This window comes from Boleophthalmus pectinirostris, unplaced genomic scaffold (assembly GCF_026225935.1).
Source record: "Boleophthalmus pectinirostris isolate CB_2022bp ecotype Guang Dong unplaced genomic scaffold, ASM2622593v1 HiC_scaffold_4, whole genome shotgun sequence".
NCBI classification, from domain to species: domain Eukaryota; kingdom Metazoa; phylum Chordata; class Actinopteri; order Gobiiformes; family Gobiidae; genus Boleophthalmus; species Boleophthalmus pectinirostris.
The window spans coordinates 38,568,588-38,590,793 of NW_026571353.1; the positions used below are offsets into that span (position 1 = coordinate 38,568,588).

The 22,206-nt window shown below is 40.7% G+C and overlaps 1 protein-coding gene across 6 annotated transcripts in view; it reads left to right on the forward strand.

The window, feature by feature from the left end:
- LOC110162079 (ral guanine nucleotide dissociation stimulator) overlaps positions 1 to 22,206 on the forward strand; it is an 88,511-nt gene that overhangs the window by 51,509 nt on the left and 14,796 nt on the right. For all 6 annotated transcript variants that reach the window (XM_055162080.1, XM_055162082.1, XM_055162081.1 and 3 more), the window contains 11 exons: positions 2,149 to 2,220; positions 9,658 to 9,851; positions 11,411 to 11,535; positions 12,641 to 12,856; positions 12,936 to 13,039; positions 14,794 to 14,878; positions 17,061 to 17,138; positions 17,293 to 17,379; positions 17,486 to 17,518; positions 19,606 to 19,727; positions 21,350 to 21,445. In XM_055162080.1, coding sequence (XP_055018055.1) covers positions 2,149 to 2,220; positions 9,658 to 9,851; positions 11,411 to 11,535; positions 12,641 to 12,856; positions 12,936 to 13,039; positions 14,794 to 14,878; positions 17,061 to 17,138; positions 17,293 to 17,379; positions 17,486 to 17,518; positions 19,606 to 19,727; positions 21,350 to 21,445 — 1,212 coding nt within the window. The remainder of the gene's footprint in view (positions 1 to 2,148; positions 2,221 to 9,657; positions 9,852 to 11,410; positions 11,536 to 12,640; positions 12,857 to 12,935; positions 13,040 to 14,793; positions 14,879 to 17,060; positions 17,139 to 17,292; positions 17,380 to 17,485; positions 17,519 to 19,605; positions 19,728 to 21,349; positions 21,446 to 22,206) is intronic.

A 22,206-nucleotide genomic window follows, 5' to 3' on the forward strand; every position in this document is an offset into this window, starting at 1 on the left:
TACTAACAGTTGAGCGGGAAAGACACAGACTTTCCTGTTAAACTAAACTAAAATGATATAAAGTTGTTACACTGCAAATTTCTCTGATCTGGGCAAGATTCTAAAACCGATCTCAGGTTATTCTTCTTGTTTTCAGATTTATTTTCTACTTACCAGACCAGAGATGCTTAATTCTAGTCTAGAGGAAGTTTATTTTAAGATAACTTGTCAAGTAAAAAGGTCTTGCTGCATGGACAGATAATTTCACTACTTTTAAGTCATTTTCTGATATATTTAAGTGTTTATATCTTCATTTATCTACTAATAATAGCAGTAAAATTATCTACTAATACAGGGGTGTTCACACTTTTTCATCATGTGAGCTACTTACAAAATGACCAAGTCAAAATGATCTACCAAATACAAAGCCAAGCAAACTGCACTGAAACACTCTGTGCCCCTTTTTTGGACCCTCGCCCACAGTTTGAGAACCTCTTCTTTAAGAGAACTTCCTCTGGCACTTTACACAACGTGAGGCAGATGGACAGGTAGGATGTTTAGGAAGTTGAAGCTGCCCTGTGATGCACGCTGGTACACGAGGGCACACGCTGTCGCAGACGAGCCGTGCATAGGGAGCGTGTGTGTTTGTGATGCGCCCTAGAGTCTCCGCGGGTTTCAAATGAGCGCACAGGCTGCACTGAGACGCCCCACACGCTCCTGCACCCGCTACAAGTTTATTACCAACAGCAGCGGCCGGAATGAAATATGATCACACTTGTTGAGTGTCAGACCTCGAGTGAGAGACAAGACCGAGTCCAAACGCGAGTCCGAGATGAGACACGGCGATCTACCCACACGACCTTGGAGATCGACTGGTAGATCATATTGAGCACCCCTGTACTAATAGAACAAGACTTTTTGTACTTAAAATATGAAAATACTTCTTTCTACACTGAAAATAAGGAAAGCAACAACTTTTTGGATGTAATATAAGAAACGAAATGTGATGCTGCTTGAAATAAGAAAAAACACACTTATTCCATTGGTAGATAATTTTACTCGTCAGTCGGACTGGGCATCATTAAGAAGTTGCAGATATGATACGTACCTCAATACATAGATAAAGATACGATACAGTGCACTTTTGATTCAATACAATATATTTCAAAGCGATTTGGTACAGTTCGGTAAAAATAAAGGTTAAATCATGTCTGTGATACTAAAAGTCTTTGTTAAACCACTTCTTGTGTAAAGTTCATATGAAACACAAACATTTTAACCATCAAAACAGTGAATAAATAAAAATTGAGTAAAATATAGCAAAAAATACTCTTGGCGATATATCGATACATTAGCCCAAGATATCGATACTGTATCATCACATTAAACAATATGATATATATCGATATTTTGATATTTTATATATATATATGAATCTACTCATTTTAACATACCTAGATATTGCTTTTTGCATATTTTTTAGATATTGCTTTTGTGTGTGTGTGTGTGTGTGTGTGTGTGTGTGTGTGACACTGCTGTACACGACCCACTTCTGGAGTAATTACAAAAAAGCCATTTGCAAAGACTGCAGGTGCCAACAGAGACACTTTGTGGTTCTTTTGAAGAGGTCACGATGGACGAGTACGACTGAGATGTTTGTTACTGCTCAAGTGAACACTGCAAGCTGCACTAAGAGCTTCAATGTTCAGTTTTATTTGCAGACTGAACAAACCAGACACTTAAATAATAAATGTCACTCACAAATACGAGACTCAATGCAAAACGATCAGTCCAACGTGTGGAGACTCTGCTGTGGCTTTAAAAATGGACCATGAATCCAGAATAAAGATGAGTTGAATTGAATGAAAGCATGAGTAACCAGTACCAAACCAGGTCTAAAACAGGACTAACCATGACTTAAAATTCAACCCTTTCATAATATCTGTGTTGTGAGGACTGAACCAGGACTAAACTCAGTGCGGATTAAACGGACTTCCCCCCTGGACTTGAACCGGTCCTGGATCTAAACCTGGACTCTGAACATTTGTTTTAAAATGGTGTTATAAAATGTATATGCTGTACAAACTGATAAACTGTCTTGTCACGGTGCTCTGTAACTCTGTAATCTTTTTTGTGCAGCATGATAAGTCTTTGTTTTGTGTTTTTCAGATATGCCAAGCTACAGAATGTGCCTGTCACAGCTCACAGAGTCTCTCAGGACGAGTGCACCGAGCTCAGAAAGTGAGTCTCAAACCTCAAAACCTCAAACGTTCCAGTACTTCACTTTCTCTCTTATTCACCTTATTCCGGAAGTTTCTGTGGGCGCCGCCTTCATCACTGGGGTTGTATTATTTTGTACGTAGGCAGGCTGGAGCTGCCTAGTGCCTCTGCTCAGTTTCATCTCTCTCCAGCGACTCGGTCAGGAATCAGAACACACTAGACCAATGTTTCCTTTTTTGTGCCATTTTATATCCGACAATATTTCACAGACGGAGGGGTTTTGGTCCTGTTTTAGTCCTGTTTTTATACCTGTTTTAGACCTGGTTTAGACCTGGTTTAGATCTGGTTGAGCCCTGGTTTAGCCCTGGTTTAGTCCTGTTTTAGACCTTTTTTAGGCCCAGTTTTAGACCTGTTTTAGACCTGGTTTAGATCTGTTTTAGACCTGGTTTAGACCTGGTTTAATCCTGTTTTAGAGCTTTTTTAGGCCCAGTTTTAGATCTGTTTTAGACCTGGTTTAGACCTGGTTTAGATCTGGTTTAGTCCTGTTTTAGACCTTTTTTAGGCCCAGTTTTAGACCTGTTTTAGACCTGTTTTAGATCTGTTTTAGACCTGTTTTAGACCTGGTTTAGATCTGTTTTAGACCTGGTTTAGACCTGGTTTAATCCTGTTTTAGACCTTTTTAGGCCCAGTTTTAGACCTGTTTTAGACCTGTTTTTAGACCTGGTTTAGATCTGGTTTAGCCCTGGTTTAGTCCTGTTTTAGACCTTTTTTAGGCCCAGTTTTAGACCTGTTTTAGACCTGTTTTAGATCTGTTTTAGATCTGGTTTAGACCTGGTTTAGCCCTGGTTTAGTCCTGTTTTAGACCTGTTTTAGACCTGTTTTTAGGCCCAGTTTTAGATCTGTTTTAGACCTGGTTTAAACCTGGTTTAGACCTGGTTTAATCCTGTTTTAGACCTTTTTTAGGCCCAGTTTTAGACCTGTTTTAGACCTGGTTTAGTCCTGGTTTAGTCCTGTTTTAGACCCCGTTTTAGACCTCTTTTAGTCCTGTTTTAGATCTGGTTTAGTCCTGGTTTAGTCCTGTTTTAGACCTGTTTTAGGCCCAGTTTTAGACCTGTGTTAGACCTGGCTTAGATCTGGTTTAGACTTGGTTTAGTCCTGGTTTGGACCTGGTTTAATCCTGGTTTTAGTTCTGGTTTAGAGGTGTGGCCTGCACACAAACTTCACATTTAGTTAGTTCTGGTTGAGTCCTGGTTTTAGTTCTGGTTGAGTCCTGGTTTTAGTTCTGGTTTAGTCCTGGTTTTAGTTCTGGTTTAGTCCTGGTTTTAGTTCTGGTTGAGTCCTGGTTTTAGTTCTGGTTTAGACCTGGTTTAGACCTGGTTTTAGTTCTGGTTGAGTCCTGGTTTTAGTTCTGGTTTAGACCTGGTTTAGACCTGGTTTAGACCTGGTTTAGACCTGGTTTGGACCTGGTTTAATCCTGGTTTTAGTTCTGGTTTAGAGGTGCGGCCCGCACACAAACTTCACATTTTTTATCGCACCTTTAATTCACAAGTTCATCTCGCAGAAACGACAGTGATCGTTGACAGACATGTTCACTCTTTGCTTTGTTTGCTGTTTTGCCGGAAATGACTTGGACACTACTGAGTGTTTTGCCGCATTACAAACGTCACGACAAAACAGAAGCGATTGGTTAAATAAAAAAAGTACCCGCCGACTGTCGACCGAACGAATCCTAATGCTGTGAGGTCAGGCATGGATCAGGCTCAATCCTTACAGCAAATAAACTCGATCTGGACGATAAAGCCTTTTAAAGCCTCCGAGAATCAGTGCAGAGTCAATACACGCGTCAAGAATCTCGGACTTCTGGTCATTGCACAATTCATACTGGGAAGGATTTTCTGAAAAAGTGAGCATCAAACCTCCATGTTTGTTTTCCCAGTGGGATGCGTCTATTGTCAAAGTCGATCTTTTCAAGTCTTTTGAACCATATCACTTTTGTTTCTGGTTCTGATATTGTCATATTTTAGTTTTGGGATTGGGACATTGTAATTGTGTGGATGTTGGATCAGCAGAACAGCGGAAAACGACTCGAGAAATTTGTTTGCGAACTCCATAAATACAAAAGTGAATCAGATGTGTGTGACTCAAACCTCTGTTCAAACTGTTTCTCTTCCCAACGGAATTGAAAAATAGTGAAAGGTGAAGGCAATGGGCAGGACTGATCCACAGGAAGAACCAAAAAGGAAAACTGTGACTGCCTAAATCATCCCGAGTTTACAGAGAACATTTTGTATGTGGAGCGACAACAAAGCAAAACCCCAATCCCTCACTTAGTCTTGGTTACGAATTTAAAAAGTCAACGCCAAAGTGAAAGGCTCCAACTGTTCACCAAGAAACACCTTCCACTGCAAAGAGACCAAGATGTGATGTTTCTGTAAAACCACAAGAACAAGAAAGTGCAGCTCAGTCTGTTTGTCTTCTGCTCCTCTCCATTAACAAACCGGATTTTACTTTGTCGTCGAGTTCACAAACCAATTTCTCTAGTCGTTTTCCGCTGTTAGGATCCAACAACCACACAATTAACGATGTCCGAATCCCAAAACTAAAATATGACAATATCAGAACCAGAAACAAAAGTGATATGGTTCAAAAGACTTGAAAAGATCAACTTAGACAATAGACACATCCCACTGGGAAAACAAACATGGAGGTTTGATGCTCACTTTTTCAGAAAATCCTTCCCAGTATGAATTGCGCAATGACCGGAAGTCCGAGATTCTTGATGCGTGAATTGTTGGTGCACATGAAAACATTTTAAACAAATGAACCGACTTTATGTCAGATTTAAGATGCAAAACGTTTCCCCAATTCTCCGCTGACATGTTTGGGATCCCCGTTTAACCAGAAGAGACAAAAGAAAACACGTTCACCGCTCTGTACTGACTTTGTTTTCAGTTTTGCTTTTTTTTTTTTTTTTTTTTTAAGCGATGATACACGTAGGTTTCAGTAACGTCTCACGGTCATTTTGGCACGAATGAAAAACACGATCCAGGGACGCCGTAGATGATATAACAGACAAAACACAAAAGCTCAACATGTCGTCTTTAACTCCGTCAGGCTTCACAAAATCAAAACAGCGGCGAGATTAGACCGAAGAAAAGGAAAGGAGTGGGAGTTCATTCGGAGAATCAAAACAGAGAGACGTGTCCAAACTGTGAAAGAGCCAAACACGAGCTCACGTCTCTGCCCACACAGTCCTCGCCTCTCCACAGATCTGACCTGTAACTCGGTCTGGTTTGGGCTCGATGGAGGTAGAAAGGTTTTAAAGCCCCCGTCCCCACCTCAAAGTAAAGCTGAAGTGGACAGGATCAGACCAGGACTAGACCAAGAACAGACCAGGACTAGACCAAGAACAGACCAGGACTAGACCAAGAACAGACCAGGACTAGACCAAGAACAGACCAGGACTAGACCAAGAACAGACCAGGACTAGACCAGGAAGAGACCAGGATAGACCAGGACTAGACCAAGAACAGACCAGGACTAGACCAGACTAGACCAGAGACCAGGACCAGAACAGACCAGGACTAGACCAGGACTAGACAGAACAGACCAGGACTAGACCAGAACAGACCAGGACTAGACCAAGAACAGACCAGGACTAGACCAGGAACAGACCAGGACTAGACCAGGACTAGACCAGACCAGGACTAGACCACCAGACTAGACCAGAAACATGACTAGACCAGGACTAGACCAGGAACAGACCAGGACTAGACCAGGACTAGACCAAGAACAGACCAAGAACAGACCAGAAACAGACCAGGACTAGACCAAGAATAGACCAGGACTAGACCAGGACTAGATCAGGACTAGACCGGGACTAGACCAAGAACAGACCAAGAACAGACCAAGAACAGACCAAGAACAGACCAAGTACAGACCAGGACTAAACCAACCCCCATCCCCACCTTTTTGCCCCCACAGCCCCTGGTTCCAGCTTTCTACCCCTCTGCCCCTCTTCTGCCCATCTTCTGCCCCTCTTCTACCCCTCTGCCCCTCTACCCCTCTACCCCTCTGCCTCTCTGCCTCTCTACCGCTCTGCCCCTCTTCTGCCCCTCTACCCCTCTACCCCTCTTCTACCCCTCTTCTACCCCTCTGCCCCTCTACCCCTCTACCCTCTTCTACCCCTCCTTCTGCCCCTCTTCTTGCCCCTCTTCTACCCCTCTTCTGCCCCTCTTCTGCCCCTCTTCTACCCCTCTTCTGCCCCTCTTCTGCCCCTCTTCTGCCCTCTTCTGCCCCTCTGCTCTTCTGCCCCGCTGTCTGCCCCCGCAGAGAGGAGTGGAGCTGGTGCAGGATTTCACTGTGATGGTCTGAGAGAAAAAAAAAACAAAACACACACATCAGTCCTCCCCACGATAAAAACACAATCCATCTGACACCAGAGAGAGAGAAAGAAACGACGGAGAGAGACGGACTGATACAAGAGAACGAGAGGGAGGAGAGGAGAGAGGGATGCAACGAGAAAATGGTGAAAAAGAGAGAAAGAAGGAGAGAATAGGAAGGAGGGGGAGAGAGAGATGTAAGTGCAAAAAGCGCTGCAGAAAGAGAGTGAAGGAAACAGAAGGATGAGACGGAGAGAGAAGTTAGGCAAGGTAAAGAGAGAGAGAGAAAGTGAAAGAGAAGTGGAAAAAGGAGAGAGTGAAGGGAGAGAAGGATCAAGGAAGGAGTGAAGGAAAGCAGAGGGAGGGAAGAGAGAAAGGGAGAGAGAAATGGCGAAAGGTAAGGCAAAGACTGCAGTGGAGAGAGAAGGAGGGATGGAAATAGAAGTAAGGAAAGGCAGAGGGAGAGAAAGAGAAGGGAAAGAGGTAGTGAAAGAGGGAAGAGTGAGAGAGACGTAAGGCAGGGTAAAGAGAAAGAGAGAATGAGGGAGAAGGACAGAGAAGTAAGAAGAGGTAAAGAGGGACGAGAGAGAGAGTGAAAGGGAAAGAGAAATGTTTGAAAGAACGACAGAAGTGGGGAGAGGTAGGAGAGAAGGAAAGAACGATAGAGGAGTTAGAGAAAGAGGGACGGAGAAGAGGGAGAGGGGGAGAGAGAGTTAAAGAGAGCTAGAGAAAAAGAGAAGGGAGGAGGGAAAGAAGGGAGGATGAGGGAGAGAAGTAAAGGAAAGTAGAGAGTTAAGAGAGAAGGAAAGAGAAATGTTGAAAGACAACGAGAAGATTGCAGTGGAGAGAGAAGGAGGGATGGAGATAGAAGTAAGGGAGGATAGAGGGAGGGAGAGAGAGAGAGAGAGACTGAAAGGAATAGTGAAAGAGGAAAGAGTGAACGAGAAGTAAGACAAGGTAAAGAGAATAAAAGCTGAGGAAAGAAATGGGTGGAAGAAGGACAGAAGTAAGGAGTGATAGAGAGGGATGAGACAGAAAAAAGAAGAAGAAATTATGACAGATAGAGAAGGGGAGGAGAGAGAGAGAGGTAAACTAATACAAGAAAGAGGAAAGAGAGAAAGGAGAGAGGGACCAAGAAGTAAGGGCAGCAGAAAAGGAAGCGAGAGAAATGGTGAAAGACAACGAGAAGATTGCAGCGGAGAGAGAGAAGTGAGGATAGAGGGAAAGAGAGAGAGACTGAAAGAGGGAAGAGTGAACGAGAAGTAAGACAAGGTAAAGAGAGAGAGAGAGAGAGAATGAGGCAGACGGACAGAGAATAAGAGAAGAAAAGAGAGAGAGTGAAGGAGAAAGAGAAATGTTTGAAAGAGGGAGAGGTAAAGAGGAATGAGAGAGTGCAGGAGAAAGAGAAATGTCTGAAAGAAGAACAGAAGTGAGGAGCGGTAGAGAGAGAGAAAACGGAGTGAAAGAAGAGCAGGAGAGAGGCGGAGAAAGAGGGGGAGGGGGAGGAAGGATAGAGTAAAGATAAGGCAGACAGATGAGTGGAGGTGGTGTGTATCAGCTCTGAACCCGACGGTCTTCACTCCCACACAGACGGACGCAGTAAAAGTACAAGTTTACTCTGAAGAAAGTGAACACTGCAGTACTTTATTTGTGTAAAAGTATCCGGTTACTTCAGTCTTATCGGCCCCGACGCTGATGCAACAAACGGAAGGATTTCACAGATAAATGATTCCAGCTGACAACAACTGAAACACTTTTTTATCTGTTTGAATCAAATCGTTTAGGTTGAAATCGCGTGTTATTTTCTGATTTATGTTATAATCTGAGAGCAGGTGTCTGACTGAATATCGACTGGACCGATATCATGGGACCGATACCTTGGGCTGGTATCATTAAAGGTTGTAGAGAGGATTTTTAAGGGAAGAGAAATACAGCGACCGTCCTTGTGCATGTGTGACACCACCTTCCTCCTCCACAGCTCCCTCAGTAGAAACACCTCCTCCTGCCTCTTTACTCTAGAAATCACGTTTGTTTACAGCCGTGCGTGTTCAGATTTACTGTTGAAGTGACCTGTCTAGAAATAATTTAGCGACCGACACGTCAGTTTTTAGACCCTTCGTCTTTGCTTCAGTCGTGCCATCGCTGGAAGAGATCTCCAAGAATCACCTCAGTTTGGTTTTGCTCCTTTTCCCCTTCTCTTCTTCTTTCAGCGACCTCAAAAACGGACTTTCTTTTGTGGCAAACTGGTCGTGGATTCTCGTCCGCAATCGCAACAAAGTTTGTGTAAAATGCGAGGAAGCTACAGTTTTAAAAAACTCTAAGAACCACTGCGTAAACCACATAATCCCAGCGCGCCAAAGAGTCAGTTACACTACAGTAGAAATGTAGGAGTTTGATTGACAACCTAACAGCCAATAGAAAATGAGGCAGCCTCGTTTTCTATTGGCTGATGTTTATCTGGCCTCACTGTGTCCACAGTTGATAGATTTTCATTCTTTTTTTTTTTTTTGGTCATCATAATTACAAAGCTGCTGTGTCTCTGTAATGGTATTTTAAACTTTCATTGACAATTTGAAACTGAAAAAAAATCCTCCATACAACCTTTAAGAATATGCAGGTACCATACACATCTCGATACAGTGAGCTTTCGATTTGATACGATATATTTCAAATCAATTCGATACGGTTCAATAAAATTAAAAGGCTAAATCATGTCTCTGATACTAAAGGCTCTTTCACACCGTGAGTTTGATTATTTAGTCCACACCAAGCAGTAAAATAACCCTAACCCTAACACATGTATTTTAATCATCAAAACACTGAAAATGTCAAATGTGCCAGTTCTTTCCTTTAAACAAGGCAACAAAACTGTACCTGTAAAAAAAATTATTTAATAAAATACACCAAATAATACTCAATATACAGCAGCCCACGATATCGATACGTATAATCACATTAAACAATACGATATATCGGTATTTCAATATTTATCATCATATTATCGTCCTCAGTCCTGTCCCAGTTCTGTCCAGGTCATGTGATTGTTTTTTTCCGGTCTGTGTGTGTTTTTTTCCAGTACGGTGTCGTCGATCCTGGGCGCGTGGCTGGACCAGTACTCGGAGGATTTCTGGAGCCCTCCACACTACGAGTCCCTGCACCAGCTCCTGGCCTATCTGCACCTGCACTTCCCCGGGTCGGACCTGGAGAGACGCGCTCGCAACCTGCTCGCCCACTTCCTCCGCAGGCAGCAGTGTGAGCCAGACTCTGATGGTACACAGCACACACGCCCAGCACCGGACCGGGACTGAACCAGGACTGAACCAGGACTGAACCAGGACTGAACCAGGACTGAACCAGGACTGAACCAGGACTGAACCAGGACTAAAGACTGTACACAGCACACACACCCAGCACCGGACCGGGACTGAACCAGGACTGAACCAGGACTGAACCAGGACTGAACCAGGACTGAACCAGGACTAAAGACTGTACACAGCACACACGCCCAGCACCGAACCGGACTGAACCAGACTGACCAGGACTGAACCAGGACTGACCAGGACTGAACCAGGACTGAAACTGAACTAAAGACTGTACACAGCACACACACCCAGCACCAGACCGGGACTGAACCAGGACTGAACCAGGACTGAACCAGGACTGAACCAGGACTGAACCAGGACTAAAGACTGTACACAGCACACACACCCAGCACCGGACCGGGACTGAACCAGGACTGAACCAGGACTAAAGACTGTACACAGCACACACGCCCAGCACCGGACCGGGACTGAACCAGGACTGAACCAGGACTGAACCAGGACTGAACCAGGACTGAACCAGGACTGAACCAGCACCGGACCGGGACTGAACCAGGACTGAACCAGGACTGAACCAGGACTAAAGACTGTACACAGCACACACACCCAGCACCGGACCGGGACTAGGCCAGGACTAAACCAGCACCGGACCGGACTGAACCAGGACTGAACCAGGACTGAACCAGGACTAAACCAGGACTAAACCAGGTCTAAACCAGTACTAAACACCAGGTTTAAACCAGGACTGAACCAGACTAAAACCAGGACTAAAGGTCTAACAGGACTAAAACCAGGTCTAAACCAGACTAAACCACGACTAAACCAGGACTGAACCAGGACTAAACCAGGACTAAACCAGACTAAACCAGGACTGAACCAGAAAACCAGGACTAAACCAGGACTAAACCAGGACTAAACCAGGACTGAACCAGGTCTAAACCAGGACTAACCAGGACTAAACCACGACTAAACCAGGACTGAACCAGGTCTAAACCAGGACTAAACCAGGTCTAAACCAGGACTAAACCAGGACTGAACCAGGTCTAAACCAGGACTGAACCAAGACTAAACCAGCACCGGACCGGGACTAAACCAGGACTAAACCAGGACTAAACCAGGACTGAACCAGACTCTGATGGTACACAGCACACACACCCAGCACTGAACCAGGACTAAACCAGGACTGAACCAGGACTGAACCAGGACTCAACTAGGACTCAAACCAGGACTAAACCACATCTAATGGTTCTCACTTATACTATATATTAACCCTGAACTAAACCAGGTCTAACCCAAGACTAAACCAAATTTTACCCAGGACTAAACCAGGTCTAAAACACTTCTGACTGATTCTCCCAAAGTTAAAATGTTTACGTATTTTCCTGTTTCAAATCTGTAACTTTAAAGACCAAGAGCTCATGTTCTGGTGTGTTTCGTTCATTTAAAAGGAGGTTTTAGTAGATTTTAATGATTTAAATTTTGAGGGTGTGTTTGTGTTTGTGTTTCCAGGGGAGCACATCGGCTGTCCGTTTGCCACGCAGGAGGAGAGCGGGTTTGAAGATGAACTCCCGGCTTTTAGTTTCCTGTCCTTTGACCCCATTATGGTGGCGGAACAGTTCACTCTCATGGACGCGGTGAGACACAAATACAAAAACATTCATTTTAAACTATTTTTATTCAGAATTAAATAAAGCTCTCATGCAAATGTTTACTAATGTATGGTAACATTTGGGTCCGGTCAAGTGTTAACGGAGGGAAACAGGGTCAGATTTTTGACATTCAAATGTCTCTTATTCAGAAACTAGAGGAACTATTGAAATAAGTAAAGTATCAGAATGTAGGAAAGAGTTACACTCCAACAGGGTCAAGTTAAACCTGTGATATTCTTTCAAGTTCAAGACAAAAATTTTAAAAACTCATGTCGGTAACGGAGGGAATGAAATATGCAGCACTTTTTGGTCAATAAATCCAAACAGTGATAACTCTTGGTTCTCACTTACATATCCTTAACAAACTGGTTTGAATATTTGCTTCATATAGTTTTCTACCATATGGAACAAGATTAGGTTTAGGAATTAGGTTTTTTATTAAGAAAGGTCATGGTAACGGAGGGAAAAGTAACGGAGGGAAAATTGTACAAACAAGTAGAAGGTGCATGATTTTACATCATTTGTCGCTTTTTTCTTCCGAATACTTTAATATTACTTCAAAATATGTCAGTCCTTCCAAGCAAATTTTTATCATTGTAAATAATTTTTTTTAGATTTTTTGAAAAATCCTGCCCCTTCATCAACAGTTCAAAGATGGAATAACACAAGATATGATGAAATACATCCATTTATTTACATGATTTTCAGGTCTTTGAAATTTGGGAAATAATTTTTGTTCCATGTTTCATACATGGTCTGTTTAAAACGGATGGAAACTTTAGAACCAAAAATGGTACAGAAAAAAGGTCAACAGTTTCATAAACTAGAGTACATATGTATCTGTTCAATACATTTTTATATCAGATGCATTAACTTGAATTTTTGGCCTTGCTGTTTACTTCTGCTGGACCGGGCCCAGATGCAACAGAAAAATGGGACCAGGAGAAGCAAAAAGAATCATTACTGTGTTTAAGTTGTTTATAAATAGATTAATTAAAAAATGAATAATTTCCCAGACACAGAAAGCACAAAAGTAGTGTTAAAATACTCCACAAATGTTTTACACGTCTCTTCTCTCTCTCTTCTTCAGGACCTGTTTAAGAAGGTGGTGCCGTACCACTGTCTGGGTGGGATCTGGTCTCAGAGGGACAAAAAGGGCAAAGAGCACTTGGCTCCGACCATCCGAGCGACCGTGGCTCAGTTCAACTCCGTCACCAACTGTGTGATCACCACCTGCCTGAGCAACCCCAGCCTCAAGCACACGCAGCGGGCGCGGCTGCTCGAGCGCTGGATCGACGTGGCACGGGTACGCAGCAAATATGAAACGTGGCAAAAATGATAGTGAAGGAAATGTTTTGTTCTTATTCTGACTGTGGTGTTTTCAGGAGTGTCGGATTTTGAAAAACTTCTCGTCGTTAAGAGCCATTTTATCAGCGCTTCAGTGTAACTCCATCCACCGACTCAAGAGGACCTGGGATGAGGTTTCACGGTGCGTTCAAAAACACAAAATACACAAATACTTTACAAATTTCTAAAGTATCCCAAGTTTAAAAGTCGTATGTTACACTAAATTGACTCTTGTGAACTTTAAGTCGTGTTATAATGTCATTACGTCACCAAGTCGAGTTGTGTTTTGTTTCATTCACATGTTTGAGCAGCCCTTTATTATCAGTCTGTCTACATCTCCAAAGCTCAAAATGCTCTGTTCCACCTTGTGATGTCATGAAGCGTCTCATTTTACTTAAAATTAAGTAGAGATTTTCACTCCAGGGTTGAAATGATCAGTTTGAGAGAAGAACTCAGCCTAAATCTGTAGGGTTTATTTATTTATTTATTTACATATTTCTTTATTTCTTTATTGAATAGGGACAGTGCATATTAATGAACATCTACAACACTGCAGTGTAAATATGACAGATTATAGTAAAAATGCTCATTTAAGTCTGTCATCACTCAGCAGGTAACACCACAAATTTAACAAAGAAAAAAACAACAAAAACAAGTGAAAGATATAAACTAAAACTGTCCACAAGTCTGATTTTCCTTTAGCCGCTGTTTTAAGTGGTATTTGAAAGTGTCCAGTGTTGGAGTTTCTCTTATTGGTACTGGCAGACTGTTCAAAAATTTAGTGCCTCTGACTGAGACACACTTCATCCAAATGTGGAGCGTCGGTGCAGCGAGCGTAGTGCAGTGGTGAAATGAGAACGGTTTCTTGTCCAATATTTTTACGGCTTTTTAAAAAGCTGGTGTGAGTTTTGTGCAGCAGCGAAGTGACCGTGTGGTTCTGCAATCCTCTAATACACAGGTGTCAAACATACGGCCCGGGGGCCAGATCCGGCCCTCCAAGACCTTTAATCTGGCCCTCGGCTGATTTTCTACTAAAATATTTTAATTATATTTTCTATTAAAATCTTGTTAATTGTCTGTGGTGTTTATCACAGCAGCGTCTCCAGCGTCTCTGTACGTGGCCCCTCCCACCAGAGCAGCACAAATGAAGACTTGTCTCTTTCCAAACGCTCTTAAAGGACGATCGTTTTGACTGTTGACCGTGACACCCTCATCAGAAAAATGTCCAACATGAGAAAAGTGGAGCCGAGTGCAGAATTTTACAACAAAAAATTGACTTATTCCTGTTTACATACAAGTTAATGTTAAAACTTTGTGTTGAAATTGCATTTTTTTTTTTTTAGTTTCAGGTTGTTCATAATATTTTGTAAAAGAAAGAGTTCATCAATTAAAAAAGATTTCTGTAATAGATTTGTGTTTCTCTGGACAAATATTTGAACTTATTGTTATTTTGGGGTTTATATGACATGAGTTTTCTGATCCGGACACTTTGTGATCAAAGTAGTTTGGATATGGCCCCCGGACCAAAATTAGTTTGACACTCCTGATCTAATATGAGACAGAATCATGAAGTGTAAAAACATTCGTGCTGCATATCGAGTCATAAAAGCTCTTACTTGTCTAAAATTCACTTAGTTAAAATGAACAGTTTATGTTTGGCGCTCAACGTGTTTCTTAAACGTCAATATCAACTCCAACGTCAGTCCCAAGTATTAAAACTCTTTGACCAGGCTGAGTTTCACCCTGTCCACAAAGACATTGAATTAATCATGTGTGAATGAAACAAAAACACAACTCAAGGTCTGTTTGTGACGAGGAAACTATATTATAAAACATAGATCATAAAATAGTGTAATATGAGCCTTTTGATCTAAGTTAGTTTTTTTCTATCAACAGGGAGAGTTTCCGAATGTTCCGTGAGCTGTCCGAAATCTTCTCAGACGATAATAACTACTCCCTGAGTCGAGAGCTGCTGGTGAAGGTGAGTCTTCATAAAACATTTTAACTATTGATACCCAAACATGAATAATAAAACGAGTACTTAAAATTGTGGGGAAGCTGGCCAAAGTGGTCAAAGTAGGAGGCAGACAACAAAAAAAGTGTCCTTAACCAGACATCTACACAATCAGTCATACTTTTTAAACGCTTTGAGTTCTTCTGTATGTTTATCAAAAGTACAAAGTATTAAACATATCGACGAGCGAAAGAGTCCAAACTTTTGATTTTCCGTAGATTTTCCGCTTTTGTATAGATTTTAGTATTTTTATTTTATTTATTTTATTATTTTATTTATTTTATTTTATGTATTTTATTTTATTTATGTATTTATTATTTTTTGTATTTACTTATTTATTTATTTTTTATTTATAGTATTTTATTTTTGTATTTTTGTATAGATTTTAGATTTTGTATAGATTTTTGTATTTTTATTTATTTTATTTTATTTATGTATTTATTATTAAATTTTTTTTATTTTAATTTAATTTTTATTTTATTATTTTATTTATTTTTAATTTATAGTATTTTATTTTTGTATTTTTGTATAGATTTTAGATCTTGTATATATTTTCCGCTTTTGTATAGATTTTAGTATTTTTATTTATTTTATTATTTTATTTATGTATTTATTATTATTATTATTATTATTATTATTATTTACTTATTTATTTATTTTATTTTATTTTATTTTTTATTTATAGTATTTTATTTTAGTATTTTTGTATAGATTTTAGATTTTGTGCAGATTTTCAGTTTTTGTGATTGCGACAGCTCCACCGAGTGAAAAACCTTACATGACGTCAGTGGAGCTCGTGACTGTGATAGTTGGTTTATCAGATTGGAGAGTTCGTGGGGATTCCGTGACGCGTGGGGAGAGTCCTGGTGTGGGCCGGAGCAGATAAGGCCGTAGTTTGGTTTTTGGGTTGGAGGGCGTCTTCGGTTGGTCTGTATCTGCTCCTGACACTCTCCTCGGACTCTTCCACACCGATGATAAAACTACTCCCCCGACTCTGACATCACCGAGCTGCTTCAATCACCAACGCTCACCTCCCTATGAACATGTTTTAGATACTCGTTTATCCTGTTTTTGTTGGTCGAAAAAAGGACTGAACCGGGATTAAAACAGGACTGAACCGAGATTAAATCAAGACTAAACCAGGACTAAACTAGGACTAAAACAGGACTGAACCAAGATTAAATCAAGACTGAACCAGGACTAAACTAGGACTAAACTAGGACTAAAACAGGACTGAACCAGGACTAAACTAGGACTAAAACAGGACTGAACCAAGATTAAATCAAGACTGAACCAGGACTAAACCAGGACTAAAACAGGACTGAACCAGGACTAAACCGGGACTGAACCAAGATTAAATCAAGACTGAACCAGGACTAAACCAGGACTGAACCAAGATTAAATCAAGACTGAACCAGGACTAAACCAGGACTGAACCAAGATTAAATCAAGACTGAACCAGGACTAAACTAGGACTAAACTAGGACTAAAACCGGAATGAACCAGGACTAAACCAGGACAGAACCAGGACTGAACTAGGATTAAAGACAGTACACAGCACCAAGCACTAAACCAGAACTGGACCAGGACTGAACCAGGACTGAACCAGGACTGAACCAGGAGTGTCAGGCACAGACCTGGATGTGTGCACGCAAAGACTGTCAGGTGGTCCAGACTGAGACCGGGACCAGGACCAGGACTGAGACCAGTTCAGTCCTGTTTTCATCCTGGTTCAGTCCTGGTTCAGTCCTGGTTCAGTCCTGGTTCAGTCCTGGTTCCGTTTTTTTCCATTTTTCATTTAAACACAAAATTCAAAAACTGAAAAAAACAAATCATTATCTGTTTTTTCATTTTGGTTTTGGAGACAAATAATCATTGTTTTTTTAATTTTCTTATTTTTGGTTTTATTTTGAAAAACAAATAAACGAACGACACACTGATTGTTCTCACTCTCAATATTCAAAATTAAATACAATAAAAATAAAAGTCAAAAATTCTTCTTTAGGGAGACGCAGATTCGTAGCTTTTTTCTTTTAGTTTTTGAGGAGGTAACAACATTATAGCATGTCTTAAAGCTCACAAGAGTCAATTTTGTTTACTATAAGACCTTTACAATCCTGATTTGTTTTGTTTTCTTCTGTTTTTTTAGGAGGGCACGTCTAAATTCGCCACTCTGGAGATCAACCCCAAACGAGCCCAGAGGAGGCACCAGCAGCAGAGAGACCTGGTATGACCCTTTATCGTTCTGAGACTGAACTGTAGCCTGATAACGAACGGCCTTCACGGAGAAATCTCTTTATCTACAAGCTCTCTGGCTCCCCCTGGTGGAGCAGAAGTGGAAGCTGCTCAGTTTGTTTACGCTCGTCTTGTCTTGTGTCCAGGGCGTGATGCAGGGGACCATTCCGTATCTGGGCACGTTTCTGACCGATCTCGTCATGATGGACACTGCCATGAAGGACTACACAGAGGTCAGGAGCAGACTACATACAAAACGAACAAAAAAAACCCAACGTATTTTTATTTAAATGGGAAAAAAATGTGTCAATATAAGTTATATTGTTGTCTTTTTTTTAGAACGGACTCATCAACTTCGAAAAGAGGCGAAAGGTCTGTATTGAATCAAGTAAATAATACAGTTTAGTAGGGTGGACAAGATCTACCACCATGTACCACAAGATCGTGCACACAAGAGAAAAACGATCTTGTGTGAGATTGTTTTTCAAAGTTTTCACATTTGGATTGGACGAAAAAGGGTTAAGTGCTGGCAAGTAACATTTGCTGAGAAGCTGTTAGACCAAAAAATAATGCTACCATTGCTACGTTTACATGAGAGCTTTAATTCCGAACAAAAATAATTTAATTCTGAATAAAAATGTTGCTTTAAAAAGACCATGTAAACACTTAATTCCTAATGATTAATGATTATACAGAATTAAACTTAATTCTGAAGTAAATGGGTGGATTATTCTGATTTTAAAGCCAAATTAATTTATTCCTGGATCATGTAAACGTCTATTCTTCTTAAAAATAATCCCGGTTGTTCTGCACATGCTCGTTGTGTCTGGCTCCACCAGTCCTGGCTTCGGACTTTCATCCACATCTCTTTGGATTTGCGAGTGACGGGCTTCTGTTGATTTTCTTTGTAAACTAGCGCACGGAAGAAACTACAAACAGCTCCACGCCAATCTGACGCGTCGTAATCTGTCCTATTCTCAAAGAGCAAATATTCCATCTACATTACATTACATCTTACATCAAATCTCCCAAAAAACACACAAATGTTGAACTTGATCCTTTTTTTTTTTTCAAATTTGCTACTACTGTATTGTTGTAATATTGTTATTGAAATACAACTTTTTATCTGTGAATTACAATTTAGACAAGAAGACACATGCTATACAGTTTTCTGTGTGACCCTCGTGGATCATTCTGTTGTTATTTGGACAGTTTCAGTTGAAATATTGACTGTATTTTCCAGGCGATTAGACGCGCTCTTAAGCCTCCAACCGCATCAAAAAATGACCGCGCGCTGCAATCCAGAGCGCCCCGTACACGAATCCACTCAGGTGTCCCAGCACGACTTCAGTAAACTACAAACACACAAACACACACGGAGCAGACAGCGACCGCACAGAGAAACACACACACACACTCATCACTCCACGCCGACGAGGAACGGAACGGAGGAACGAACCGAAAAAGCGAGCGCAATGTGCCACTTCTAGACACGACTGAACAACTGAGTCACTGCGAACACGCCGACAATCTGTTGGTCCCAGACACACCCTCCCTACACGCCACAACTGAACAAAGCCCAGAGTCACCGTGAACGAACAAACAAACAAAACCACTCACACATCACACTGTTGTGTTTCCTTTAAAGTCCGGTGCGGTTTATTTGTGAAAAAAGTTCGAAAATAGACCATTTAATGACAGAGCGTCTTATAACCCAGAGCGACTAATCGTCCGTAAAGAATGTAAAACAATGTAATAGAAGAAACGGGTCCACTGAGTTCTGCATGATAAAACTACAGGTTGAAAATAACTAACAACTGGTGATTCAAACATGCACAAGTCACTCCAAATACAACTGCGGGTGAGTAAATGATGAGGAGCCGGGTCCGGGACGAGACGCAATTTCAACAAGACAAGACAAGATTCTATTTTATTCTCTTCTATTTTATTTTAACATGATTCCTAATATGTAAATTTCATGTTTCAGTTTCCAATTTTGGCCTCAACAAAACTTTTATTTGATTTCATATTTTTGTTTTCATTCTAGCACTGCTTTTTGGAACTGTGAGAGAATTAACCCTAACTCTTTTTTGTCCAATTAAAATCAAAAACATGGGGAAAAAATCTCATAAAATCATTTTCCTTTTGTGTGCACGATCTTTGTCTCATGATATTTTGTGGCACCATCTAGTGAGGAGATCTATATTATGATTAAAATCTCTAAAAAGTGGATTTTGCTTAATAATTTGCTTTGGATCTAGTGAATTGTTTTATTTTCATGCAGATAAGATCCAGTAATTACAGAAATACTGACTATAAACTAGTCTAAATCAGCAAGAACTGCAAATTCAGTCTAAGTTGTTGCTTTTTATGTGAGTCCAGCCAGTAGAACAATTGTGTACTTTGTCTCCAGAGTGCAGTAATTGTATAGTATCTTAAACCTGCTCTGTTGTTTTCAGGAGTTCGAGGTGATCGCTCAGATCAAACTGCTGCAGTTGGCCTCCAATAACTACAGCTTCACTCAGGACAGCCACTTCAGAGAGTGGTTCGGGGGAGTGGAGAAGCTCACCGAGGCAGAGAGGTAAACAAACACTCAACTAAAGGTGACCAGACGTTTCTGTTTACCCGGGACACTCCCAGTTTTGACCCCGGTGTCCCCTGTCCCAGCAGATTTATACAAAACCACTGATTTGTCCCAGTTTTATACAACAAATTGTCCCTATTTTAGACCAATTTGTTCCCTGCCAACAGTAAAGAGAGGCATACAGTGACATTTGTTGAGGTAAAATATAGAAAAGCTGCTTAAAAATGACCAAAACCTAAAGAAAAAGTGAGTTTAAGTTGCACCGCCAAAAAGTGCATAATGAAGAAGAAAAAACATATATAAGACAGCGGCTTTTTCTGCAGGAGACATACGCGGAAAACTGGTACACACACCTAGAGTCTGAAAATTTTAATATACAAGTCGCAGGAAACACCCAAATCATGAAAAAAATTGCCACTTATAGTCCGAAAAATACGGTATACTGACTCATATTAGTGCCAAGTGCAGAACAATTCTTCTTAATTACACATTCGTTTTACAATTTTATTATTATCACCAGAAACCGAGAGTGTCACAATTTTTTTATTTTGAAATTCTGGTCACTGTACTCTCAACGTTACTACGATTAGGGTTATTTTACGGCACTGGGCAGAACTCAGGCAAGAGGATAACTCACTGTTGGAGAGTAAATAGAAGTCGTCTGAGAACCGAAGAGACGAGACGTGAGGCTCGAGTTCCAACAAAGACGTTTATTTACAACAGTACAGACTCAGCGCAGAGACATGGGCACTTCAAGAGTCCGTGTGGCTATTAGGGCGATACGATACGATACAAACCTCGATACATAGGCCACGATATGATATGTTTTTTGACACAGTACATTTTGATTCAGTATGATTCCATATGATATATTTTAATTTGAACTGATACAGTTTTGTGAAAAACAAAATCTAAATCGTCGCTGTGATAGTTAAAGTCTATTAAGTCCACTGAGTTTGTGCAGAGTTAATATGAAAAACAAACGCTTTACTCATCAAAACTGTGAAAATGTCAACAAAATTGTAGCTCTTACACAAAATAATTTAGTAAAATATACCACAAATTACTCTTGCCGATATATCAATACAGCAGCCCATGATATTGATAATGTATCACCAAATTAAGCGATATGATATATCAATATTTCAATATTTTTGTACACCCCTAGTTGCTATGCTTCTGTTGTAGGGAGTATTATACCTCTGATGGTGTAGGCCAAGATGACAGGGACTGAGCTGGCAGTGTGGGTTGTAATTGTAATGCATTGATTGCTACTAGTTTGTGTTCCAACATTTTGATCCAGTGAGTTAAAGTTTACATTTTTAACCAAAACATAAACTAAAACTGTGGTTTATTGCACTAGAAAAATGTGTCCACAAACCTGTTTGGCTTTGGCCTGGAGGAGAGGCTCCTCCTGCTTGTTTCCATGGAAATATTTTTCCTTTGGCTTTAATCTTACACAATACGACATGAAACTGTTTTACAAACTGTTCATGAAGAATAGTTTATTTCAGTGGAATCATGCAGATGAAATACCAACACTGACTCACATCCTGTGCCTTTCACTTTACTATTTTACAGTTTTATTTAAATCTGTTTTTCTCTCTTGTTTCTGTCAGTTATAACCTGTCGTGTGAGATCGAACCTTTGTCTGAATCGGCCAGTAACACGCTGAGGGCCAAAAAGAACGGAGGGATCATGAAGCGCTGGAGCGAGTGAGTTTTACTCAAACTTTTTTTTGGAGGCTTGGTACTTTCTCATCTTTGTAATATAAATATAATGTTAGTGCTGCAACATCAAATCCGATGAATCATGATTTTAAATTATTATTGACTCATTTTAAAAAAAAAAAATAATAATAATAATAATAATAAAGTTTCATGAATTGATTTTTTGATGTTGCAGGACAGTTTCCATCCTAAAATGATTCACCGCATTTTAACTCTGAATAAATAATTATAATCTGATTACCACAATAGTCTGGGGCGACAGCAGCTCATTTAGAAGAGAGTTTGTCCACTGATCTGAACATTGGCAATTCAAATCCTGCTCTTGGCACACAGATGAATTATGTTGTTGTGTTCTTGGGCAAAACACTTAACCCATACACACTGTGTCTGTGTGTGTGTGTGTGTGTGTGTGTGTGGTTTGTTAATGTGAAGTGCTTTGAGTTCCTTCAAGGTGGAAAAGCACTTCTATAAAAATGTGACCATTTGCCACTTTACATTTTTTCTAATATTTAGACTGAGGTTTGAATTTAGCACAAATAAACATAATAAATAATATTGCCTTTACAGGCTCATCAAAGCACCTCAGATTATTGTCATTATTCACTCAGTCTACTGGGTGGTGGGAATCTCTTGTAGCCACAGCTGAACTGGGACAGACTGACAGAAGTGAGGCTGCCAGTCTGCACCATCAACCCTTTTGACCACCACCAATAATTCACACACACACACCACTTTCATATCAGGCA